Below are 27,722 nucleotides of genomic sequence, written 5' to 3' on the forward strand. Positions count from 1 at the left end.
AGCTGGTGTGAAGAGAGACTGTAGAAGATTTGGAGTGACGAATCACGCTATGCTCTGTGACAATCCGAAGAAGGGATTTGGGTTTGGCGAATGCCTGGACAACGTTACTTACCACCAAGTGTAGTGTCAGCAGTGAAATACACAGGAGATAATGTTACGCTACAGGGGTGTTTTCCGTGCTTAGGATGTAGTTCCCTCATTGTGTTTAACAAAACGGTAAGTGCGGAAAGATATGAACACACGCAGCATTGTGTACTGCGTACTGTACAGGAACAGTTCAGATACGACGATTATTTCCATCAGAATGACATTGTACCCTGTCATAAAAGCAGTATCTGTGAGGTAATAGTTTGAGGACAGTAACATTCGTGGAATGGACTGGCCTGCCCAGAGTCCCGACCTGATCCCAATGGAATACCTTTGGATGAGTCAGAACGTCGGCTTCAAAATGGTTCAAATGGCTCTGAGTACTATGGCACTTAACTGCTGACGTCATCAGTCCCCTAGAACTTAGAACTACTTAGACCTAACTAACGTAAGGACATCACACACATCCATGCCCGAGGCAGGATTCGAGCCTACGAACGTAGCGGTCGCGCGGTTCCAGACTGTAGCGCCTAGAACCGCTCGGCCACCCCGGCCGGCACGTCGGCTTCACTCTAGCGTTCAAGGTCACAGCCATCCCTGCTCTCTGCTTTTGAGGGAGAATGGGCTGCCATTCTCCCTTGGGCAAGTGTCCCCAATGAAGTTCAAGCCCCCAAAAGGCGAAAGGTAAACACACCCATATTAATAAGATATTGCAGTACCCGTGTTATTCCGAATTGAATGCATTCAAGTCCAAAGAAACTTTACACCATAAGTCAGAAAAAAACACAGGCACTATAATAACGTACTTATCAGCTGACAGTGAGCAAGGACTTTCGAGCAGAAGTCTCACCTATACGTCAATAAACGCAATGGATCTACGTATACAGGTTGTAGACGCGTGCGTGTGCCGCGCGGGATTAGCCGAGTGGTTTATGGCGCTGCAGTCATGGACTGTACGGCTGGTCCCGGCGGAGGTTCGAGTCCTCCTTCGGGCATGGGTGTGTGTGTTTGTCCTGATGACCTTCGCAGTTAAGTCCCATAAGACCTCACACACATTTGAACTTTTTTTTTGTAGACGCGTGCTTGGCGACATATGGAAGTTTGGGTCTGACCGTGGGCTGTGCACGGATAGCCAAATGTTAAGACGATCGCTCACGAAAGCGGGAAATTTCTGTTCGAGTCCCGGTCTGGCACAAATTTTCATTGTCATCATTGTATTCTAAAGCTGATGGGTATCCATATTCACAATTTTGAAAACATTTCATGCATCCATATTAATGTCCACTACAGTATGTCCAGGTCAAGAAACCCGACAACGACCGGGAGAGCGGTCTGCTGACCACTTGCCGTTCCATACCGCATCCGATGACGCCACTGACAGAGGATGATGCGGCGGTCAGTCGGACCCAATTGGCCCATCAGGATTCGAATGCGGAACCGGACTCAACCACTGTGTGTCTGGAGAATTTTGATCAGCTAGTGTATATAAGTGATGCTACAGCTTCCATCGCATTGCATCAGGATAGAAGGTAACAGAATTGGAAGAGGTCTCAGGTAAAGAGACATCGCATCACTAAAACTTCTCTCTGCAGCCGCAGATGATGTTTCTAGACCCAGTAACTAGGAGGAAAGAGGAGAAACACATGTTGCTTTTGTAACTGCACTATTTACTTGCAGTGAAGAGAAACTTCAACGACTAATGGAGGAACTTAACTGTGAAAATTTCTAAATAGGTCTAAAAATAATGTACGATTAGTTTAGTAAGTCATGGTAGCAAAATATCGACTCAAATTAAACACTGAAAAATGGAAAAACGTTTATAAGCCGACCTCGGGGAAGATAATTTTGGGTCTTGGAGACATGTAGGAACACACAAGGCCGTTCTGACTCGACGACTTATCTCTGAAGAAAGTTGAAGGCAGGGAAACCTAAAGTGGAAACTTTTCGCATTGTTTACTGGAACATACTTTTAAATTCTAAATGTAGCAGGTATAAAATCCAGAGTACGAAGACACATGTTCAACTTGTACAGAAATCATGTTGCAGTTGTAACAGCCGATAAACATGAAAGAGAAGGAACATCTGACAGGAAGTAAAACAGGGTTGTAGCCTATCCCCGATGTTATATAATCGGTACATTTAGCAAGCAGTAAAGGAAGCCAAGCGTGGGCCTCCACAGAAATGTATAAATGTATACGTTACCGCGGGGGGGGGGGGGGGGGGGGGGGGAAGGTGATTTCTAATATCGCAAAATTTGATATAATTGAGGAGGTTAGTTTCGAGCTGTGTCATCCCACGAGAACTTAACATTGGTAAGTACACGAAAAAATATTGTAGTTCACAGAATCGATGGTTGCGCACTCAGTATTTGTTATGGTACGAGAAGTGCTGAAAATAATGCCTCCGAATTTTTTGTTCTGTTCTCAGTATCAATTGATGTATTACATGTCATGCATCACACTCGGTCGACGTCACCGTTCCGCTGCCGGTAGAGTGCTATGGACTGAAGGATATAGGATGGCGGTGTGTGAGAAACAGATTTCAGTTTCTAACTGCAGAATACAGAAAGCACGAATTCTAAAGTTAGTCCATAAATGGAGCACATGCTCCTTCAGCAGGCCACACGCGAGCACCGCATTTGCAACAATCCCACGCTCCAGGTGCACTGTCCCGCCTGGCCCCACCCGATTTTCATAGGTTTCCAAAACTTAAAGGACACCTTTGAGGACTTCACTTTGATAGTGATGGGTCGGTGCAAGCAGAGGTTAGGTTGTGGCTTTGCCAACAGAGTCAAACATACTATGCTTAAAGTATTAACAGACTGGTCTCTGTTTGTCCCCAGAGTGACTATGTTGAGAAATAAATATGTAGACACGAAGAATAAAAAATTGTAGAATGTTACTACAGCCTGTTTCGTTTAAAATGCTTTAAGAGTATTTACATTAAAAATTAGAAGACACTACTTTTCAACACGCCCTCGTATCTGATTAATACACTCCTGGAAATGGAAAAAAGAACACATTGACACCGGTGTTTCAGACCCACCATACTTGCTCCGGACACTGCGAGAGGGCTGTACAAGCAATGATCACACGCACGGCACAGCGGACACACCAGGAACCGCGGTGTTGGCCGTCGAATGGCGCTAGCTGCGCAGCATTTGTGCACAGCCGCAGTCAGTGTCAGCCAGTTTGCCGTGGCATACGGAGCTCCATCGCAGTCTTTAACACTGGTAGCATGCCGCGACAGCGTGGACGTGAACCGTATGTGCAGTTGACGGACTTTGAGCGAGGGCTATAGTGGGCATGCGGGAGGCCGGGTGGACGTACCGCCGAATTGCTCAACACGTGGGGCGTGAGGTCTCCACAGTACATCGATGTTGTCGCCAGTGGTCGGCGGAAGGTGCACGTGCCCGTCGACCTGGGACCGGACCGCAGCGACGCACGGATGCACGCCAAGACCGTAGGATCCTACGCAGTGTCGTAGGGGACCGCACCGCCACTTCCCAGCAAATTAGGGACACTGTTGCTCCTGGGGTATCGGCGAGGACCATTCGCAACCGTCTCCATGAAGCTGGGCTACGGTCCCGCACACCGTTAGGCCGTCTTCCGCTCACGCCCCAACATCGTGCAGCCCGCCTCCAGTGGTGTCGCGACAGGCGTGAATGGAGGGACGAATGGAGACGTGTCGTCTTCAGCGATGAGAGTCGCTTCTGCCTTGGTGCCAATGATGGTCGTATGCGTGTTTGGCGCCGTGCAGGTGAGCGCCACAATCAGGACTGCATACGACCGAGGCACACAGGGCCAACACCCGGCATCATGGTGTGGGGAGCGATCTCCTACACTGGCCGTACACCACTGGTGATCGTCAAGGGGACACTGAATAGTGCACGGTACATCCAAACCGTCATCGGACCCATCGTTCTACCATTCCTAGACAGGCAAGGGAACTTGCTGTTCCAACAGGACAATGCACGTCCGCATGTATCCCGTGCCACCCAACGTGCTCTAGAAGGTGTAAGTCAACTACCCTGGCCAGCAAGATCTCCGGATCTGTCCCCCATTGAGCATGTTTGGGACTGGATGAAGCGTCGTCTCACGCGGTCTGCACGTCCAGCACGAACGCTGGTCCAACTGAGGCGCCAGGTGGAAATGGCATGGCAAGCCGTTCCACAGGACTACATCCAGCATCTCTACGATCGTCTCCATGGGAGAATAGCAGCCTGCATTGCTGCGAAAGGTGGATATACACTGTACTAGTGCCGACGTTGTGCATGCTCTGTTGCCTGTGTCTATGTGCCTGTGGTTCTGTCAGTGTGATCATGTGATGTATCTGACCCCAGGAATGTGTCAATAAAGTTTCCCCTTCCTGGGACAATGAATTCACGGTGTTCTTATTTCAATTTCCAGGAGTGTAACTCTGGCCGGCCGCTGGTGGCCGAGCGGTTCTACGCGCTTCAGTCTAGAACTGCGCGACCGCTACGGTCGCAGGTTCGAATCCTGCCTCGGGCATGGGTGTGTGTGATGTCCTTAGGTTAGTTAGGTTTAAGTAGTTCTAAGTTCTATGGGACTGATGACCTCAAATGTTAAGTCCCATAACCATTTTTGAAATAAATCTGTAGTCAAGATTGAGAGGGGGGGGGAGAACGATAGTCCATCTCCCTCCCCTACCAGCTCTCCTTTTCCCGCCCCCCCCCACCCTCAGACTTCAAGAAGAATATAATAATTCCAATCCCAAAGAAAGCAGGTGTTGACAGATGTGAAATTACCGAACTATCAGTTTAATTAGCCACAGCTGCAAAATACTAACGCGAATTCTTTACAGACGAATGGAAAAATTGGTAGAAGCCGACTTCCCCGGGAAGATCAGTTTGGATTCCGTAGAAATATTGGAACACGTGAGGCAATACTGACCTTACGACTTATCTTAGAAGAAAGATTAAGGAAAGGCAAAACTACGTTCCTAGCATTTGTAGACTTGGAGGAAGCTTTTGACAATGTTGACTGGAATACTCTCTTCCAAATTCTGAAGGTAGCAGGGGTAAAATACAGGGAGCGAAAGGCTATTTACAATTTGTACAGAAACCAGATGGCAGTTATAAGAGTCGGGCGACATGGAAGGGAAGCAGTGGTTGGGAAGGGAGTGAGACAGGGTTGTAGCCTCTCCCCGGTGTTATTCAATCTCTATATTGAGCAAGCAGTGAAGGAAACAAGAGAAAAATTCGGAGTAGGCATTAAAATCCATAGAGAAGAGATAACAACTTTGACGTTCGCCTATGACATTGTAATTCTGTCAGAGACAGCAAAGGACTTGGAAGAGCAGTTGAAAGGAATGGATGGTGTCTTGAAAGGAGGGTGTAAGATGAACATCAACAAAAGCAAAACGAGGATAGTAGAATGCAGTCGAATTAAGTCGGGTGATGCCGAGGGAATTAGATTGGGAAATGAGACACTTAATGTAGTAAAGGAGTTTTGCTATTTGGGGAGCAAAATAACTGATGATGGTCGAAGTAGAGAGGATATAAAATGTAGACTGGCAATGGCAACTATAGCGTTTCTGAAGAAGAGAAATTTGTTAACATCGAGTATAGATTTAAGTGTCATGAAGTCGTTTCTGAAAGTATCTGTATGGAGTGCAGCCATGTATGAAAGTGAAACGTGGACGATAAATAGTTTGGACAAGAAGAGAATAGAAGCTTTCGAAATGTGGTGCTACAGAAGAATGTTGAAGATTAGGTGGGTAGATCACATAACTAATGAGGAGGTATTGAATAGGATTGGGGAGAAGAGAAGTTTGTGGCACAACTTGACAAGAAGAAGGGATCGGTTGGTTGGACATGTTCTGAGGCATCAGGGGTTCACCAATTTAGTATTGGAGGGCAGCGTGGAGGGTAAAAATCGTAGAGGGAGAGCAAGAGATGAATACACTAAGCAGATTCAGAAGGATGTAGGTTGCAGTAGGTACTGGGAGATGAAGAAGCTTGCACAGGATAGAGTAGCATGGAGAGCTGCATTAAACCAGTCTCAGGACTGAACAACACAACAACAACATCTCTTCCGGACCGCAATAAAACCAAGGAGAAATTTGGAAAAGGAATTGAAGTTAGCGAGAAGAAGTATGAGCTTTGTGGTTTGCCGATGACATTGTAGTTCTGTCAGAGATGGCAAAGGACATGGTAGAGGACCTGAATAGAGCTGATAGTATCTTGAAAAGACGTTCTAAGGAGAATATCAACAAAAGTGAAACTAGCGTAATGGAATGTAATTGAATTAATGCAAGTGATGCTGATACACTTAGATTAGAAAGTGAGTCACTAAAAGTTTTAGAAAACTTGATTATTTGGGCAGCAAAATAGCTGATGATGGCTGAAACCCAGGTGATATAAAATGCAGGCCGGCTACAGCAAGAAAACATTTCTGAGAAAGAGAAATTTCTTAACATCTAACAAATACTTAAGTGTTACGAAGTCTTTTTTGGAGGTATTTGGAATGTAACCTTGAACGGAAGTGAAACGAGGACGATCAGCAGTTCAGATTAGAAAATAATAGAACAGTGTTAAAAATTAGATGGGTGGATGAAATAGCTAACGAGGGAGTACTGAATCGAATTAGGGAAAAAAGAAAGTTGTGGCACAACTTGACAAAAAGGTGATGAAGGAGATGAAGAGACTCGCACAGGATAGACTACAGTGAAGAGTTGCGTCAATCCAGTCTTCGTACAGAAGGTCAGAACAACAACGACAACAGAAACAACAAAGACCCTATGAAGGATTTATTTAACAGTGGAGTTAACCAATAAGTGAGGTTTTGCATTTAAGTCAGATGAAGACAAGGAGTGAATGAGCAGAGGAAAAATTCAAATAAACAAGTAAAAACAGTACCCTAAGACAAAAAGGGTAAGTATAACTGACTCACCATGAAGAAGTTACGCAAATTGGTCACAAATCGATCATGACATAGGTATCGACGATAAAAACAAAACTGTAAACTTTGGCGGCCTATGAAGCAAAATTTTATCGTGAAGCTGTCAAGTATAGTAAACAGGGGACATCTAGATGGCACAGCCTAAAGTCCTTGCGAATTTCGTTCCGTATACTCAGTTTGACGGCAACTGTGCCTCGCAGACAGGAGGGTGAACAATGTATGCCAGCGTCAGCATTTGAGAGAGGACGTATAGTTGGGCTCAAAGAAGGCCAGTTGGAGTAATTGGCCAAATGATCGACATTTGAATAGGAGGGATGCCATTGTTCGCTATTCGACGACGCTGGCAGCAATGGGTGAACAATGGTCGAGCACAGCGTCTCAAGAAGGAAGCGATCGATTACAGCGACGACGCAACGATAGGACCGAGCTATCGTCAGAAAGGCGCTCAGAGCCCCGGATTCGTCATTATCATCGATCCAACGTGCAGGTGGTGGTTCGGTGACCAAGGGAACATTAACAGGTGGCTCACAGAAACAGGGCTGAGCTCAGGGCTCTCCTTGCGCCGACTACCAATGACCCCAGTACACCAACAAGCCCGCTTGCAGTGGCGTCGGGCACATTCAGCCTGGAATCTTATTGACTGGACTAGACGTCAGTGACGAGTGCTGTTTCGAACTGAACCTCGATTAGCAGCGAAGACGTGGCTGAAGACGCCCGTGACATGTGTGAGATAGCCGCCTGAATGTCGCCCGCCATGTATCCTAACAACCACGAGGGATGGTCTTAGGTGCTATTTCTTTTCATACCAGAACTCCTTTGACTGCCACCCGCCGCAGCCGCACAGCTCCGCGGTACTTCGACGATATTCTACGCCCTCGTCTTGTTGCCCTTAAAGGCAAGCCATCTTGGGCTTGCATTTCAGTAAGATAACGCCCACCCGCACACGGCGAACGTTTCTACTGCTTGTCTTCGTGCTTGCCAAACCTTAGCTCGGCCATCAAGGTCGCCGGATCTCTCTTCAGTTGAGAGCTTTTGGAGCATTGAGGGCACGGCTTTCCGACCAGCTCGGGATTTTGACGATATCTAAGGACAGAATTTGGTACAATAACCTTCAGGAAAACGTCCTAAACCTCTGACAAGTAATTACAAGCTGAATAACCGCTTTCATAAGAGCCAGAGGTGCTCCAAAGTGATACTGATTTCTGAATTTGTGAAGCTATTTCTCTTGAATGAATCATCCAATTCTTCTGAAACTGTAATCATTTGTTTGAGTGTACATCTACATTCCATCTACCTATTTGCGTCCCATTCGGATAATCCTTCCTGGTGCGTCGTTTTTTGTCTTAGAGTGTATTCTGAGATGTGTAATGTATATGTTACCTGTCAAACCCGATTTCGCCTAGGTCAAACTCGTTCATCCTGTTACCGATAGGATAAAACAGTTTAGCCTAGGTCGAATCGGTTTATCCTAGTTAGAATTTACATGCTTTAGGATAAACTAGCACGGCCTAGTCTGAGCTAATTTCACCTAGTTTGTATCTTCTATAAGCTTTTCAAAGTAAACTTAATAAAGGAATAGAAATAAAATAGTAAATATGATTCATTAAAGTTATTTATTAACTAATCAGTAAATTCACATCCATCGCTAGATCAACTTACACATATTCATCCACAGAAATCACTTATCTGCAATTTGCTTAGTTACTTATTTTTCCAAGGTTTACTTTGGTGACACATAGAATTACAGAGAACTTTGTTTTTCTTATAGTTGTATTTGTTTGTTGTACAGTTTTTCATGCAACTGTATTTCACGTAGCCTTGCCCTGATCCAACAGAATGTTTTGTGGCTGCAGTCCTTAAAGATATTTCAATTTCCTGGTTAATATCTCCCACATATAAAAACTTCTGATTGAAGACGTCGAAATCAGTTCTAAAAAATAAGAAAGAATTTAAAACAAATATTTGAATATTTTATTACAAAAAATTATGGAAAATTTTAATAAAATCATACCTGCAATAATGTTTTTGAAGTACGCCATGTTTGGTGCCAACTTTCCAGAGGCCCTCATCAGTCTTTTGAAGTATTACTCCAATTACGTTTCGAAGGTCACCTCTGCCTTCATCTACATCTGAAATAGGTATGGTTACGTTGTCTCCAATGTCAGCTGGTGGATGGGATTTGTCAGAGGAAGCTTTCATTCTTTTAGCTTATTTTTTTAAATTTTCTGTCGCAATTTTTCTAGCATTTTGAATGTCGTTTGTTTCAGTTTTCACAATGTTATCATCACCACTGTCTTCGTACTGTTCAGTATTGCTGTCATCTTCGATTGCCTTCTTTAGGTCATATTCATCCTGAATATCACTTATGATTTCTTGAGGCAACGAGGAAGTGGAAAGTCCTGCTCTAGGTTCGATTATGAATAATGATTTGTAAGGTGATTGTTTTATGCCAGAGTGGTAAGCTAGATTTTTCATGAATTGGACATACCTCAATCCTTCCCACCACTTGGTCGAATTGTTGTCCTTTAACCAAGAACTTATCATATTTTCAATGTTGTGGTTGGCACGCTCAGCAGAACCCTGACTTTCGCTGTGCCTTGGTTTTCCATGCACAATTTTCGGTTCTGACCAAAGCTTTGCGAGTTCACTTATAACAATATTGACAAATTCTCTGCCATTATCAGATTGAGGAATGCACGGCACCCCTACAATTAGGAATATGTCATTCATATGATAAGCCACTTCTTCAGCCCTCTTTGATGTTAACGCACGAAGGAGAACAAATTTTGTGAGATGGTCTTGGTAAACTAGAATGAATTTTAAATTCCCGTCTATTTGAGTTTGGAAATCAATCAAATCGACTTGGCATCTGCTATTCATTTCCGAATGGAGAATTGGCTTTGAAACTAGCCCTCTTTTCTTTTATGTCTTCTTTTGTTGACAAACATCACACATTGATAAATAGAGGAATATCATTTTCTTTGTGATATTGGCATATTTTTTTGTTGCCTCGGCTAACAGCCTATCGCGACCACCATGACCCACAGCTACATGAGCTGTGTCAATCACATCATAAAGTTCGTCAGCTGGAACAATGTATTTTATATTCCCTTCACACCGTGCAATGAGTTTTTTCACATCACCAATTTTCAAAACAGCAAATAGTTTTAGTCTTCTTTTTTGTGATGATGTTCTTTTTTCTAACTTTTCCGCGTCTTCTACTTGTTTAACCAAATCCGCGTATTCGTCTACTGATAACACATTATAATGACAAGGCTTTTTGTTTTCACTCTGCAAAATTTCCTCCAGAAACTTTTCTCTCCACAGCTTTTGATTGGCTTGTCTACTACACGAAGGCTCATCCATGATGAAACGCCTCACAATAATTACACTAGGATTATAATAAAATCTCTTAAGCGCAACCAGCAACTGAACACGCGCACTCGTCGATGCAAAATACCGTTCAAAACAAAGAACAGTGAGAGCGAAGAGCGCCGGCTGCGGTGGCCAAGCGGTTCTAGGCACTTCAGTCCGGAACCGCGCGACTGCTACGGTCGCAGGTTCGAATCCTGCCTCGGGCATGGATGTGTGTGATGTCCTTAGGTTAGTTAGGTTTAAGTAGTTCTAAGTTCTAGGGGACTGATGACCTCAGATGTTAAGTCCCATAGTGCTCAGAGCCACTTGAACCATTTTTTTGAAGAGCGATTGATAGCCGCGAGGGGCGAGCCAAAGATGATTCGGGGATTCCCCGTTCGTACTAGGCAAAATAAGTCCAGACTAGGAAGTACCAGTTTATCGTAAAGCACGTAAATTCTAACTAGGATAACCGGATTTGACCTAGGCTAAACTGTTTTATCCTATCGGGAACAGGATGAACGAGTTTGACCTAGACAAAATCGGGTTTGGCCGGTAATATATATGAGAAATCTGTATTACCGGTTTTGACATACGGCAGTAGGACACGGACTTCTAATGAAAAAACCATTCAAAACTTAGGTTTGTTCAGCGAGAAATGAAAAAGTTCATGTTTGATTAACTACGACAGACACGAAAATAAACAAAAATGGGTTATGAAACAGACTGCTGTGGAAGACAGAATAACGACGAATGAAAATGAAGTGGAGTTGACTGCGACACGTAGGCAGGCAAGTAAACAGCGCACCTGTCAGGGCTTCAGCTGCGATTCCAAGACATTCACTACAGCCGCCATAAACCAGGAGAAGTCAATGAAACGTATACTTGTGTCAAGTGACGTAGAAAGAAAACAATTACAAATGTGTATGTCTCGTGCCGACTGCAACCGCTAGTGTTCTCTTTTGCGGCTGGTGTTTAGGTTTGACTGGAATGTAAATATAAGTAATGTTGTTTATTTGTCTCTGTGAGTTGGGTCTGTAAGAGCACTTCAATGCAAACGTGTAGATATTCATGCAATAATGTTTACGCAGTTTATGAAAGCTCGACATGATGTCAATGGAAACATGCTGTATATACGCGACAACTGATTATTGTTCTACTATATTTTTATTTCAGTAGTGTGTCACATTTGTTTTAATAATGATTAATCTTCCGATCTCTTGAAACAAATAAAATAAAAGACATGCTAACTACGACCTTGCGTAACTAATCTGAAACACACATATCATAAATATAAAAGTGAATACGATACCAGTTGTAGTTGCGGAGCAGTTTTATGGCTGTGAGGCTTCGATACATCACTAATGACATACATTACAAAGTATTGGCAACCATGTTAGGTGTGCCATATCAAGATAAGGGCATTGTGCTAAAACAAAACAGTTACAAAGGTAGAATGCAATTGTGGTCATTGTACGGACCTAAAACTAGACTGGAAGAGAAGCTCGAACTTCTCGTCTCGAACACATTTTCTTCAGCCTTATATGTTAGTACGCCACCAGAGATCGTTTCTCACGGCTCGGCAACACGTACATCACGCAATTCAACACTTAATTCATTTTCCGAATCATTATCTCGTTACGTGAAAAATAGCAGTGATGTCTCTCTCATCTTAATCACAAATGAAGCAGTTCTGTAGAACTGGTCATTTAGAAATTCACGGAGTACTCTCAGAGAAAAGACTCAAAGCAAAGATTACCCACAATTTCAGAGAAGCTTCATCATACACTCGAAGATGCTTCTAACAAGGAACCAAGTTGCGGATAGTAACAGAAGGAATGGATCTTTTACAGAAATCCCTGTTTATCGTGCATTTTTATTGTTGTCAGTGTAGCAGGCTAAAGAATACGCAATCCTCGTCCAGCAGCTCCTTTATGAAAAATTACACAATTTATTATTTATTTTATTAAAGATTTTTAACGCTTAGGTACGAAACCAAACAAATAAACCGGTCAAAACATATTTTATACCACCTGCATATGACTTAATGCATGCACAAGTCTGAAGGAGGCATCGTTCCAGCAATGGACGTAGAATGGCTGACAATTATAAGATTAACAATAATAATAATGATGATAATAATAAAAGTAATAATAATACGACGATGATGTACGAAGGCTGTTCCGAAGGTAAGACCCGATCAGTCACGAAATGGAAACCACTGTGAAAATAAAAAAAAATGTTTAATATGAATGCGTGATGTCTGTTCTCTCGGACAGTCCAAAAGAACAGATGCCACGCAAAACGTTTTGTTTGCAACAGTTAGCTACACCTTCCTGCTACTTCCCTACACAGTCGCCGCTCCGACTTAGACATTTGTCGTAACGTTGTACCAACATTCTAATACCCTCGTCATAGAAGGCAGACGCCTGTGCTTTCCGCCAATTCTCTACGTTGGTCTACAGTTCATTGTCTGTGCCAAAATGCTGTCTCCATAGACAGCGGTTCACATGAGCAGGCGTCAAACTCAGGGGAGCTACCTACAGTCTGTGCACTCCGTCTTCAGGCCACAAGTGGCCCATCGGGACCATCCGACCGCCGTGTCATCCTCAGTTCAGGATGCAGATAGGAGGAGCGTGTGGTCAGCACACCGCTCTCCTGGTCGTTACGATGGTTTTCTTTGACCGGAGCCGCTACTATTCGGTCGAGTAGCTCCTCAATTGGCATCACGAGACTGAGTGCACCCCGAAAAATGGCAACAGCGCATGGCAGCTGGATGGTCATCCATCCAAGTGCCGGCCACGCCCAACAGCTCTTAACTTCGGTGATCTCATGGGAACCGGTGTATGCACTGCGGCAAGGCCATTGCCACATCTACAGGCTGTACTGTGAATAATCAAAAACTTCCCATCGAAAACACTGCAGGAGCATCTTCATTGCCCATGCTGAGTGCGATCAAGAATTGTCATGAAGGACACGGATAGCAGTTATCTTATGTGGGCCGCATGACATCAGGCGAATCTCTCACCTAGCCTTCATACTTGGTGGAAGACACTATTTTCTGGGCATCTTTGCGTGCTCACTGCGCTCTCAGAACTGAAAAGAGAAATATGACGCGATCGACTGGCATACTAAAGACACTGCCCAATACATCTGTGCAAAGCTTCATCGGATTTTCTCTGTGGTTTCCATTTTCCGCCCGATCGGACATTACTTTCCAAATAGCCCACGTATTTACTTAGACATGACATACAGTACATCATTCTGAAGTGATTGGAGAAGTAAAGTTAAATACGAACCCCCATCTCTTTGATGGCCTTCACGTCTTCTTTGTACCGGTGGTATGAATCACACGCGATGTCACCATTGCTACCATCTGTGACCAGCTCTGGATGGGTGTGCGTTATTCGGTCCCAGCTGTTCTCACCTTTCCCTGCAATTTACAGATAATTTACTCTGTGGCTGTAACGCTAACTTCAACTGACTTCATCTTACGACACAGTATTAAATTTATTGTTCTAAATATCTTATCGAGTCAGGTCAAAAACGTTAGCTCCGTCTTGCACATTAGTGATAATAACTTCGCACAACATCCAAAAAACATGAATGTTTCCATACAGAAAAAAATTTTATCGTTTCTCCTCGTTTGTGTTTCATTTGTAAAGTTTTTTTTGCTTATTCGAGAATTGAGAACAACTGTGTGAGATGAAACAACAAGTTTAATGTCGCAATATTTCTCACCAAATTACAGCTTTTCACACAGTTTTCAACACGCCAACATGAAAACAGCGCAATGGGTAATGCATCTGGCCAACATCAAAAAATGAAATAAGTTTATACACGACAATGTTAAGTATTAGCTCTCCGAAAGCACATTAATCCTAAACACAATATTATGGAAGTTTAATTGGAAGTTTCTTTACATTAATCCTAAGCACAATAATATGAAAGTTTAGTTGGACGTTTCTTTACAAAATTGTTCCTACACATAAGTTACGATGTTGGTCAATACTACGAAAATCGTCCGATTCTGGTACAAAGTTCGGTACTATTTAGGATGACAATGAAGTCTACGGTGGGTGGTTAGTCAAGTGACAAATTTGAGCGCACGATTACCCAGGGCCGCTCCAGTTTACAGTGGACACAAGCTGGTGAACCAACAAATTTTATGCCTCTGCACGCGATATTTACCTTAAGCTGTGACGTGCTGCTGTCTGCAAGGCCGCTCCCTCCCACTGAAATTCCTACAAAACTAAACCGGTCTTTGCTGAACTTTCCAGCAGAGACTTTCCCTTGTTTCTCGTTATGCGAGAAAACATGTACTCAGCCTTAGTCTTATTATGTGGCGATATACATGTGCATCGTTGGAGCAGTGTGCATATTATAGTGCCGTCTCAGTTCGCGCAAGAACAATTAACTAATTTGGTTGGTTCGTTTCTCCACAGTTGGAGCTAAACATTGCTACAGCTAATTCTTTAGTTGGAGTGCAGCCGTTGTGAACGGAGTGTCCACACAAATTTCTTCTTTGCTTCGTACGGAGCGTTAAGTGCTCCATTCTGCACTAGACGTCAGTTCAGAGAAGAGTCCCCTTCTGAAATTTCTCTCTTGTCCTACTCACGGCAGAAATGCCTCCCTCCACTTGGGTTCCTTTTTCACACCATGGCTTTTTTCGACCAATAGGAGCGTTCCTCTTATTTTGTAGAAACACACTCTATGAATCACAATGTCCCTTCTATCAAACTGCGTTAAAACTTCAGTATTTTTCTCCTTCCTAGTGCGGTTCCGCCAATCGGATGTTTTGTGGCCATTCTAGAAGCCTAAAGTACATTGACCTTTCTGTGTGTCACACTCGCTGGACGAAAATGCGTCACTTGCTTTCGTCCGTATCACGTTGGAATTTCGAAACGCAGCTTTCCAAAGCTTCTTCTCTGCCCTTGAGCAGATACGTCGCTACAGGTGGTCCTCCAGCTTGAATCACCTGGTCTGGGGTCGATGTCCTCCTTCCTGCCACCCCTTTAAGTGATTTCTGGCTTAATTCCCACACCACGGCCTCGCTACGTCATTGTGGAGCTGGCTTTTCAAAACTAAAAGCGACTCTACTCGCGTTCCCTGTTCTACCTACCACTCAAAGACATACATTGTATAGGAATGGTGTGTTAATTACTGTCGATTGACTGTCACCCCTTTTTGCATTACATATTGATAGGCAAATGTTTCCATAACTGCCGTTTTACGTTAAGTGTCATCTTCACCTTCTCATTGAGATTTGTAAAGGTCTCATGTAAGATGCGAATCTGACCATTTATTTTGCTGCCTTACACATTTACAAAACATTTTAACTATGATTTCCATTTAGACTGATTGAGAGTTAATGAGAACAGTTTTTCATGTTAGAACTGGTAGCTTATTACAGCTTTTACATTCACAGTACACTGACAGGAAAAAATCGCAAAACCAATAAGGAGTTGTGCTATGTAAAGGAAAGCTAGTAGTCATGTTTCTACATCTGAAAGATGTAGTGGCCTAGTAGCGCCACTATCAGGATTCCAATCAGGTTCTTTAAATACACGCTGTAACGGTCGTGAGCATTAATTACCTTTGAGATTGAACATTGTGAACTGATGTTAGTTAAGAATGCCTTTAAGGCGACAAAGACACCATTATCAGCACCTCTCCGAGTTTAAACGAGGTTGTGTAATAGGACTGCGAAAAGCTGGATGTTTCTTCTGCTATATTGCAGAAAGACTTAGCAGGAATATGGCCATTGTGCATGATTGCAGGCAGTGGTGCTCCCGATGGATGGTCGCAAGGAGACCGGACTCTGGACCACCATGTTGCACTACCGAGAGAGAAGTGTTCAGCGTGTGGCTCTGACGCATCGTACTGCATCTGCAGCAGCAATTTGAGCAGCAGTTGGCACCACAGTTACACAACGATGTTACAAATCGATTACAAGGACAACTCCGAGGCAGATGCCTGTAACGTGCATTCCACTGATCCCAAACCACTGCCATCTGCGACTTTAGTGGGGTCACGCTAGATCTCATTGGAGGGCAGGATGGAGGTATATTTTGTTTTCTGATGAAAGCTGATGCTGCCTCTTTGCCAGTGACAGCTGTGTGTTTGTCAGAAGGAGACCAGTTGAGGGCCTGCAACCAATCTGTCTGCATGCTAATCCCCCTTTACATACACTCCTGGAAATTGAAATAAGAACACCGTGAATTCATTGTCCCAGGAAGGGGAAACTTTATTGACACATTCCTGGGGTCAGATACATCACATGATCACACTGACAGAACCACAGGCACATAGACACAGGCAACAGAGCATGCACAATGTAGGCACTAGTACAGTGTATATCCACCTTTCGCAGCAATGCAGGCTGCTATTCTCCTATGGAGACGATCGTAGAGATGCTGGATGTAGTCCTGTGGAACGGCTTGCCATGCCATTTCCACCTGGCGCCTCAGTTGGACCAGCGTTCGTGCTGGACGTGCAGACCGCGTGAGACGACGCTTCATCCAGTCCCAAACATGCTCAATGGGGGACAGATCCGGAGATCTTGCTGGCCAGGGTAGTTGACTTATACCTTCTAGAGCACGTTGGGTGGCACGGAATACATGCGGACGTGCATTGTCCTGTTGGAACAGCAAGTTCCCTTGCCGGTCTAGGAATGGTAGAACGATGGGTTCGATGACGGTTTGGATGTACCGTGCACTATTCAGTGTCCCCTCGACGATCACCAGTGGTGTACGGCCAGTGTAGGAGATCGCTCCCCACACCATGAGGCCGGGTGTTGGCCCTGTGTGCCTCGGTCGTATGCAGTCCTGATTGTGGCGCTCACCTGCACGGCGCCAAACACGCATACGACCATCATTGGCACCAAGGCAGAAGCGACTCTCATCGCTGAAGACGACACGTCTCCATTCGTCCCTCCATTCACGCCTGTCGCGACACCACTGGAGGCGGGCTGCACGATGTTAGGGCGTGAGCGGATGACGGCCTAACGGTGTGCGGGACCGTAGCCCAGCTTCATGGAGACGGTTGCGAATGGTCCTCGCCGATACCCCAGGAGCAACAGTGTCCCTAATTTGCTGGGAAGTGGCGGTGCGGTCCCCTACGGCAATGCGTAGGTTCCTACGGTCTTGGCGTGCATCCGTGCGTCGCTGCGGTCCGGTTCCAGGTCGACGGGCACGTGCACCTTCCGCCGACCACTGGCGACAACATCGATGTACTGTGGAGACCTCACGCCCCACGTGTTGAGCAATTCGGCGGTACGTCCACCCGGCCTCCCGCATGCCCACTATACGCCCTCGCTCAAAGTCCGTCAACTGCACATACGGTTCACGTCCACGCATGCTACCAGTGTTAAAGACTGCGCTGGAGTTCCGTATGCCACGGCAAACTGGCTGACACTGACGGCGGCGGTGCACAAATGCTGCGCAGCTAGCGTCATTCGACGGCCAACACCGCGGTTCCTGGTGTGTCCGCTGTGCCGTGCGTGTGATCATTGCTTGTACAGCCCTCTCGCAGTGCCCGGAGCAAGTATGGTGGGTCTGACACACCGGTGTCAATGTGTTCTTTTTTCCATTTCCAGGAGTGTACTTCTGAGTTATGGTCTGGGGTGCGATTTCGTATACAGCTGGAGCATTTTCGTGGTTATCCCAAGCACACTGACAGCAAGTTTGTACGCCAGTCTGGTGATTCGACCTGTCGTGCTGCCATTCATGAAGAGCAAAAAAATGGTTCAAATGGCTCTGAGCACTATGGGACTTAACTTCTGAGATCATCAGTCACCTAGAACTTAGAACCACTTAAACCTATCTAACCTAAGGACATCACACACACCCATGCCCGAGGCAGGATTTGAACCTGCGACCGTAGCGGTCGCGTTCCAGACTGTAGCGCCTAGAACCGCTCGGTCACTCCGGCCGGCACATGAAGAGCATTCCAGGGTATGTTTTCCAAGGGGATAACGCTCGCCTACATGCGGCTGTCGTAACCCAACACGACGTTCAGAGTGTCGACATGTTGCCTTGGTGTGCTCGACAATCAGATCTGTCTCCAGTCGAGCACATATGGAACATCATTGGACGACAGCTCCAGCGTCATCCACAAACAGCATTAACCGTCCCTGTACTGACTGACCAAGTACAACAGGCATGGAACTTCATCTCACAAAATGACATCCAGGCGCTGTCACAACACAATGCACGCATTTCTGCATGCTTGTGATCAACAGTCCGGCCGCTACACCCGTTATTAATGTACCAATATTTCAATTTGCAATTGCTTATGTCGTGCTTACATTAAGCTGTGATCTGGCAGTGTTAATCACTTAAATATGTTACCTAGACAGATAGTTCACGAAATTTCATTTCTTTACTCAAATTATTATTTGGTGTTGCTTCCACTTTTAATGTGACTCAGTACAGATGCTTCATCGAAATTAGGGAAGACTTCACGAGACATGTTATTGTTGTTGTGGTCTCCTTCTTTCTACTCTGTACAAGTCTCTGTCTCTGCATAACCACTGCAACTTACATCCATCTGAACCTGTTTAGTGTAATCATCTCTTTGTCCCACTTTGCAATTTTTACCTCACACATTTCGCTGCAATACTAAACTGATGATTCCTTGATGTTTCAGAAAGTGTACTATCAATCGATAACTTCCTTTAGCTGTCTTTTGTATCTATGGAGTGTAAAAGACCACTAGATCTTTCGGAAAGGCTGACAGTCGAATGTAAGATTCATGTGCTTGTAGCCTAGCCTTAGCTCATTTCTGTTCATTTCTTTCCACCTTTCTCGGATGACCTTATCTAAAGCACAGTTGAAGAGCAGGGGCGATGGCCTATCTATTTGTCTCACACCTGTCTTGGGTTCAAAGGTGTAAGTCGTCTCTCCTCTGAACTCTCTTTGGTTTTTGTCTTGTTATCTAATCAAAACTCTTCAAGAATTTGAAATAGGGGAGTTAGATCATTTAAGCTGTAAGCCTTCCTGAAATCGGCGCAAGTCACCACGAATTTTCTGTTCCTGAGTTTCAGAAACGAAAGCAATGCTGGCCCTCTCCTGGAACCCCGTTGGTATTGCTCCAACAGTGGATCGATTGTCTGTTAGGCTCCATTCTGCAGTGTTTCAGTTATTACTAAACGGTGTAATTAATTTCCGTATACGTCTTACAGTAAGTGAATACGGACTACGTGGCAATAGAGATGGCGGTCCTAGCAATGTTCTGGAGTAACACAGCGGTGCTCATGAATGCTCAAACTTCGTGGAAACATCTGTAAGGACATGCGGACATGAATAAACCACTGAAAGAAACACGGTTTAATTTCGACATGAGTGAGTAGCCTTTGTAAATTGCATACCCTGTTTACATTTCAGGTTACAATTGTTTGTCAATGTGAGGTTCATTTGCCTTCACGGCAGCCTGGATAACATTTCAAAATATGGTTTGCGGTACTTTTGGAACGGTGGACCATGAAATGTTAAGATGTCATGACACAGACTGTGCAATGCTTGAAGAGCGCACCATGCGTCCAGTATTCTCAGCCATGGCAACAGCAACTTCTTCAACAATATTCGTGGCGCAACTGGCCGTCGGCCTCTCCCAGCAGCAGTTCCCAAATCGCCAGTTATTACGAACTTCCGAATCATGTTATTCAACCCCGATGGGAAAAGAGGACCTCTCCGTATTCCTTTAAAGCATCCAACACTATTGCTGCAGTTTTGATAAAACAGATTTACGAGTGAAGCACTGCTCACCTTGTCGAGATCCATTTCGACTGTCCGCAAAATGCTCACTGATGCTTCTGTTTCGGCCTTACTTCGCCGTACCAGCACATACGCCCACCGGCAAACCTGCAGCGCATACTCCGAACATCATTCCTATAAAACTGGATACTCAACGGTAAATAGTTTTCCGTATACAATGGCTCAAGTACCGAAAGTTTAATCATGACCATTCCGTATTTGCTGTGGGAATACACTTTTCCCTATTGTTAGTCTGAGGGTCGTAGATCCACTTTCAAGGGGACATTTCTGCCATCATCCAAGATTGGATGATTGCTTCAGTATGGTGCCATGACCTCGAAACTAATAGCAAGAACAAAGATAAGTAAATAAAATAAAAACTGTGTGGCTCTAAGTATTCGTTAGTTTCTCTAAATATCTTAACACAAACACTGGGATGTCGAGGAAAGACGATCGATTTCTCCAAGTCGAGATTGTGCTGCGCCTCTGATGTCAACGTCGTGGACGGGGTGATAATCTCGCTCGTCTTCCTTTCCAGTACTGCAGCGATAGGTTATCGAAAGGGTCCGTCCTTACTTTTGACTGTCATGAAACGGTATCCTCATTCAGTGGTCCATAGATTACGCCTGTGTGTCTGTGCGACTGCACTATACTCGCGTACTCCTGTGGTCGGTAAGATACCCCAAGCTGTCCGCAGTAGAATAAGCTCAGATCTTGATTCCGACGTGATGTATCTTCGCGACCTCCACACTCAATTGCAACAGCCGAGAGCAACGTGTCCCAAGAGCGGACACTGTGCCTTCCTTCCGGATCGTATCAGCACCTGTGTCCGTTCCGAGTCGTTGTCGCAACCCACTGACGGCGGAAGAGAAGCATGTCCGTTGCGGCGATTCCATCATCTGTTCGCCACCAATATAGAATAGTAACGTCCTGCTACAATGCTTTCATGATATTTCCGCGATGTTCCTTGAGTGATTAACATTTCCGCCAGTCAACATAACTACGCAAGAAAGTTATATTTAGTAACTATATGAACTGGGATGACGCACTACGCTTTATCAAGGGAACGCACATTATTTGAGTGACTCCTCTGCCAGCCTTATTGCTATAAAGGACGAACCACTTAAAACAGTCCTCCAGTACCAGAAAAAATGCTTGAGATTAATGTTACTGTAGATAAATGTCCACGTAACACGGTTTTAAAACTTGTCTGTCGCGGACCGGATGTTGTAGATCCGACAACCAACTTTCTTATTTAAATGGAATATTACTAGTGTGAAAACTTCTGTAACCAACGTTGTATATCTGGTAAGACAATACTGAATCATAATGCATTTAAAATAGGAGTTATTCTGCAGGTTGTACGGTGCTATGCCTCTTTCGACGTCAATTTGCGCAATCAAAATACGAGATAGCTGATCAGTTAAGTACTGTCGGAAGATTTGACTGAAGAACAATGGAATCATATACAACTTTCAGTGTTCTTCTGTTATGAAAAAATATACTTATTTTTTCTTCCGCTTTTAGATTCTCCAATCCTTGTACCTATTTTCTTTGACTCAGCACCATGCTAAAACAAATTCCCTTTTTTCTGCATCACTTCTGGTTAGTGTTCCAGACTGCAGCCAGTATTGCTTCTGCTGTCCTGTAAAAGTTCGTGATACTATTAAAAATACTGAACTACTGCATATAATCCCATGATCATTTTCACAGAACTGTATCATCCTGCTGTCTAGATATAGCTATGTTGGTCTCAAAGAAAGAAAATCGACAGATTATGACATGGCTGTGCTTCAGCAACTGTGCCTGCAAGAGCTTCACTGCATTAGAAATAACAGCCAAACAGTTAAAAAATAAAGATTTATTGAACCTTGACCATGGTTTCGATAGTTTTAAAACAGTCTTCTTCAGAAGATATTTACGTAGAATCACATTATTTACGCCAATGTGGGAGTCCTTGACTCTGTCTAGTACATATCATCAACGTAATCACATTTTGAAATACATTACATAAGAATACGTGACATTTTAAAAAAGTTTTAAGACAAAGCCCTGCAGTAGACGGCTACCACTTTTGTATAATGTGTTTTAAATGGTGGATGACATGTACTAGACAGAGTCAACGACTCCCACATTGGTTATAAATAATGATTCTCGGCACAACATGTTCTGAAGAAAACGATTTTAAAACCGTCGGAACCATGATAAATGTTTAATAAACCTGTAATTTACAACTGGTTGGTTTTTTTTATAATCCATTGAAGACCGACAGATGAAATGTTAATTTCCGGAGTACCCCAAGGAAGTATGTCAGTACCGTTGCTGTCCACAATCTGTATAAATCATCTAGTAGAAAGCGTCGGAGGCTCTTTACGACTGTTCGCAGATTGTGCGGTTGTCTATAACAAAGTGGCAACGACAAAAAACAGTATCGATTTGCATAATAACCTGCAGAGGATTGATGAATGGTGCGCGCTCTGGCAGTTGGCTCTGAACGTAAATAAATGCTACATATTGCGCATACATAGGAAAAGAAATCCACTACTGTACAGCTACATTATTGATGACAAACTGCCGGAAACAGTATCTGCCTTAGAATATCAAGTAGTTACTATCCAGAACGACCTTAAGTGGAATGCCCGCATAAAACAAATAACAGGAAAAGCAGATGCCAGACAGAGGTTCATAGGAAGAATCTTAAGGAAGTGTATCTCATCCACGAAGGAAGTGACTTATAAGGCGCCTGTGCGACCATTCTTGAGTGTTGTTCATAAATATGCGATTCTTGCCATGTAGGACTTATAGAGGATATAGAGAAGATCCAACGAAGAGAATCTTTCGTCAGGGATCGTTTAGTCGTCGCTAGAGCGTTACCGAAATGCCTAAAGAAACGTTACCAGACGTTACCAGAGAGGCGTTATGCATTACGGAGAGAGCACTTTCCGGGAAGAATCAGACAACATATTACTTCCTCCCATATATCTCTTGCATAATGACCGAGATTAGAAAATTCGAGACATCTGAGCTAATACAGATGCTTACCGAGAATCATTCTTTCCGTGCGACATTTGCAAATGGAACAGGACAGGGGTGATCAGTTAGTGTTGCCAGATGAACCCTCCGACACATACCATTAGGTGGCTTGTGGAGTATGCTATGGATGTAGCGTCACTTACGATGCATCCGCACTTGAATCTTTTCTATGACAGAACGCTGTGATTAAAATTGCAGTCGCTGGACAAGAAATCACTCGATCTACCAAGGATCGGTATGAGGATTCAACATAGGATGCCGGACAGTTAATTAACTCGGTGTTACCACTTGGTCTTGGACATTACACTGTACCAGTCAAATTAAAGGGTGGATGCCTGGGGAAAAGGGATTATTGGAGCAGAGTTAGGAACATACTGGACGATCTTTTGGGCGTATACCACATGTGTAGGTTTGGTGTTAGCCAGGTTATGAAATACAGTGTGACGGGAATAGGTAAAGGAAAATGTATTTTCTGGTTTACTCATTGTCCACCCGTCTCCTTCCCAAAGAGTAAGACGTATTTAGAAAATGGCTTACCAAACATGGCTGAGAGTGGTCAAGGCGATGGGGCAGTGGTGTACGCAGTTACTCACGGACTGAATGAGGCTGCCTCGAACTTTTTCATTCGTCCATATTCATTATTTCCTCTTGTTTCTGTTTTCACAGGCTTTGACTTTTTAAGAATGAGGCAACACACTTCGAATATTTTAATGAAGTTTTATCATTTTTCACGTGAGAAATAGTCGTTCAGTGTGATTCTTAGTTCTGTAAATGTCGCGTAGATGGAACGAAGGAAGATTCGTTGTTTTTTTTTTCAAGGCCATAGATTTTTAATCAAGAGATTAAATGTTAGATCTAAATGAGAGACATATTGTAAGAAAGAAAAGTCATTAGTGATTTGTCTCTTAATAACTATTTTCATTGAGCGGAGCAGGATAACAGAAATGTAGATCAGAGCAACAGATAGGAAAATAGAAACTACTTTCTCAAAAACCCATTACGTTGCACTTAGTGAAGTACGCTTGTAAGGCAAAATTGAAAAGTGTGACAGTGGCAGGACTTTTACAAAAGCTTTAGGAGAATGACCTCCTCTGGGTCAGGGTCCAGACAACTCACCGTCTGCATTCCAGCCGCCTTCTACCTGGTAGGCGGCAGTGGCGGCTCCTAACATGAAGCCCGGAGGGAAGCAGCGTTCTGCCGCGACTGATGAAGTCGCTGCCGATGGAGCTTTCTTCGTAGCCATATTCTCACGTCACAACAATGCAGCAGTCCTGCTGTCTCCACACGCCGCCCTAACTAGACGACGGACGTATCCTGCAAGATCAAAAAACGAAAAAAAGTCATGTAACCAATACGGAAGACGCAAACTGCTGAATGTGCTTGGTATAGCAGAAAACATGGAGTAGTGAAATGAAAGTGAAGAATCGTAACACTAAGATTACCAGAAAAGCAAGCTGCCGCAGAACCGGAGACAAAAAGCAAACACAGTGGCTTGATGAAATTTATTGCTGTAGATGCAGCAACTGCAGGCTGCTCTTCAGTTTATTCAACAACGACACTGAGCCACTTGTTGTGTCGTAAGATTAACTTTTGTATTCCTGCGTCCCTAATGGTGGGTAACGAGACAAGTGTATGAAAGCCGTCTGCATTATCGTGTATTTACAAAGATGTTGATGGTACAGTGATTTCTTTAGAAGTAAGGATACATGAAAGTTCTTGGGAACATGATTAGTGGTACAAGACGAATAGCCACATGTCACCCTCCCAGAGCAAACGGATACAAGTATTTGGGTGCGGGTTGTCGATCAGCGTGGCACGAGCACTGAGAATGCTGCGTCTCTTGATTTGAATGGTACATCACAGTCCCTGTGTGAATGGCTCCTGAGTTCTCTAATAGTAAACTGCTTCACGAGGTCGTCGCCGATGAATGACGGCGCATCAGTGCAACCCACGACAAGCATATTTTGATAACTTTGAAAAATCTGCGCCAACACGAAGTTCACCTATATACATCGTTGTTCTGTTTATAAAAGAAGAACCCCCACAAGTAGATTCTCAAATTCGCAACTCCCGTGGATACACACTGAGGTGAAAAAAGAGGTGAGATACCTCCTAATATCGTGTCTGAAATTCTTTTTCACTGGGTAGTGCAACAACTCGTCGTGGCATCGACTCAAAAAGTTGTGGGAAGTCATGCTTCCTCTGTAGCCGTCCATAACTGAGAAAGTGTTGTCGGCGCAGAATTCTGTACACGAACTGACCTCCCGATTATGTCTCACAGATGTTCCATGGGATTCATGTCGGGCGATCTGGGTGGCGAAATCATTCGCTCAAATTGTCCAGAATGCCCTTCAAATCAGTCGCAAACAATTGTAGCCCGTTGATATGGCGCATTGTCATCCATAATCATTCAATCGTTGTTTGGTAACATGAAGTCTGCGAATGGCTGCAAATTGTCTCCAAGTAGCAGAACATAACCATTTCCAGTCAAAGAATAGCTCAGTTGGACCAGAGGAACCAGTGCATTCCATGTAAACACAGTCCACACCATTATAGAGCCGCTACCAACTTGCACAGTGCCCTGTTGACGACTTTGGCCCATGGCTTCGTGGGCTCTTACCAAGTGAAATCGGTACCGATCTGGCCAAAGCACGCTTTTCCAGTTGTCTATGGTCCAATCGATATGGCCACGCGCTGAGAAAAGGCGGTGCAGACGATGTCGTGCTGTTAGCAGTGGTACTTGCGTCGGTCATCTACTTCCATAACCCGATAACGCCAAATTTCGCAGCACTGTCCTAGCGGATACGTTCGTCTTACGTCCCACAGTGATTTCTGCGGTTATTTCACGCAGTGTTGCTTGTCTGTCATCATTGACAACTCTACGCAAACACAGCTGCTCTCGATCGTTAAGTAAAGGCCGTCCGCGACTGCGTTGTCCGTGGTGAGAGGTAATGCCCATTAAATCCGGTGTTCTCGCCACACTCTTGACACAGTGGATCTTGGAATACTGAATTCCCTAACAATTTCCTACGTGGAATGTTCCATACGTCCAGCTCCAACTACCATTCCACGTTCAAAGAATTCCCGTCGTGTGGCCATAATCATGTCGGACACCTTTTCACATACATCACCTGAGTACAAATGACAGCTCCACCAAAGCGCTGCCCTTTTATACCTCGTGTACGCGATACTGCCGCCTTCTGGATTTATGAATATGGCTATCCCATGAATTTTGTCTCCTCAGTGTACTTACCTCGTGCTCGATGGTTATCCTAGTTTACGCCCCAACAGCTTAATATTACACTATCGACAATTTTAAATTTATAGAATAATAAACAAAATTTTTTGGATGGTGTTTGTTTATCATCATTCAGCGCAAAATGTTCTGTTGGCTACTGTAGGAGTCAGCAGCGACAGAAACAAGGAAGGAGAGAAGTTGCGATGGCCAGTGCCAGGAATCCAAAATCATCCACACAAAACACTTTCTAATTGATTGAAAACTTTATTTCTCAAAGTAAAAGAAATTTAACTTCTTGTGGTTCCTGTGCTTCCTACATACAAGTGCTTTACTCTCTATTACTACGCCGGCCGCGGTGGCCGTGCGGTTCTAGGCGCTGCAGTCGGGAACCGCGGGACTGATACGGTCGCAGGTTCGAATTCTGCCTCGGGCATGGATGTGTGTGATGTCCTTAGGTTATTTAGGTTTAAGTAGTTCTAAGTTGTGGATGACTGATGACCTAAGATGTTAAGTCCCATAGTGCTCAGAGCCATTTGAACCACTTTTTCTATTACTATTCGCAAAACGCAAACAAAGTAGCGTCTTCCTGTTACTCAGTACTGGTGCTCTCGAAATCAGCAACCGAACTGCGCCGATCAGCGATGGGTGTCTGGTTAAATTAGCATCGACAGGGGGCGCTGACGTCTCTCTTGCTGGAGGTGTGGCGCTGCCCGCTCTTTCCAGTGGCGCGTGGGCCAATGCCTTCTTGATGCCGTTTCGATGCGGTGTGCTCGTCAGTGTGCAGTAGATGTTTTAGGACTGTACATAAAATATGAAAAAAAAAATATTCCTGACCTTCAATATGGTTCAAAATGGTTCAAATGGCTCTGAGCACTATGGGACTTAACTGCTGAGGCCAACAGTCCCCTAGAACTTAGAACTACTTAAACCTAACTAACCTAAGGACATCACACACATCCATGCCCGAGGCAGGATTCGAACCTGCGACCGTAGCGGTCGCGCGGTTCCAGACTGTAGCGCCTAGAACCGCTCAGCCACTCCGGGCGGCTTCAATATGGTGTCCTCAGTGTTGCCATCATATTATTTTTTAGATTTGAATCATGTGAAAATGTTGCTCCCATAACTGTGCTAGAAAATGTCCTAAATCGCTGAAAACTGTTCTGAACTGCTCACAACTGCTCACCTTCAGCTGAGGTGCCTTCATTTAAATATGGCGGCTTGCGACAGCATTCTAATGGCATCTACCATACCCTGCGTGTGAATTATGATGTGTCTTATGAATCAAATGATCATTTTCATAATTATGAATGACGCTAAAGACTAATATTCAGT

The 27,722-nt window shown here is 44.3% G+C and overlaps 1 protein-coding gene across 2 annotated transcripts in view; it reads right to left on the minus strand.

Moving 5' to 3' along the window:
- The window catches only part of LOC126179475 (myrosinase 1-like), a 136,239-nt gene extending 111,779 nt beyond the window's left edge, over positions 1 to 24,460 (minus strand). For both annotated transcript variants that reach the window (XR_007536682.1, XM_049924611.1), the window contains exons 1-2: positions 24,269 to 24,460; positions 13,664 to 13,797 (exon numbers count right to left, since the gene is read on the minus strand). Coding sequence is in view for 1 of the 2 variants with exons in the window: in XM_049924611.1 (XP_049780568.1) it covers positions 13,664 to 13,797; positions 24,269 to 24,395 (261 nt within the window). In the remaining variant the exon portion in view is untranslated. The remainder of the gene's footprint in view (positions 1 to 13,663; positions 13,798 to 24,268) is intronic.
- Between the last annotated feature and the right edge of the window lie 3,262 nt (positions 24,461 to 27,722).

Source organism: Schistocerca cancellata, chromosome 1 (assembly GCF_023864275.1).
Source record: "Schistocerca cancellata isolate TAMUIC-IGC-003103 chromosome 1, iqSchCanc2.1, whole genome shotgun sequence".
Lineage (NCBI taxonomy): Eukaryota > Metazoa > Arthropoda > Insecta > Orthoptera > Acrididae > Schistocerca > Schistocerca cancellata.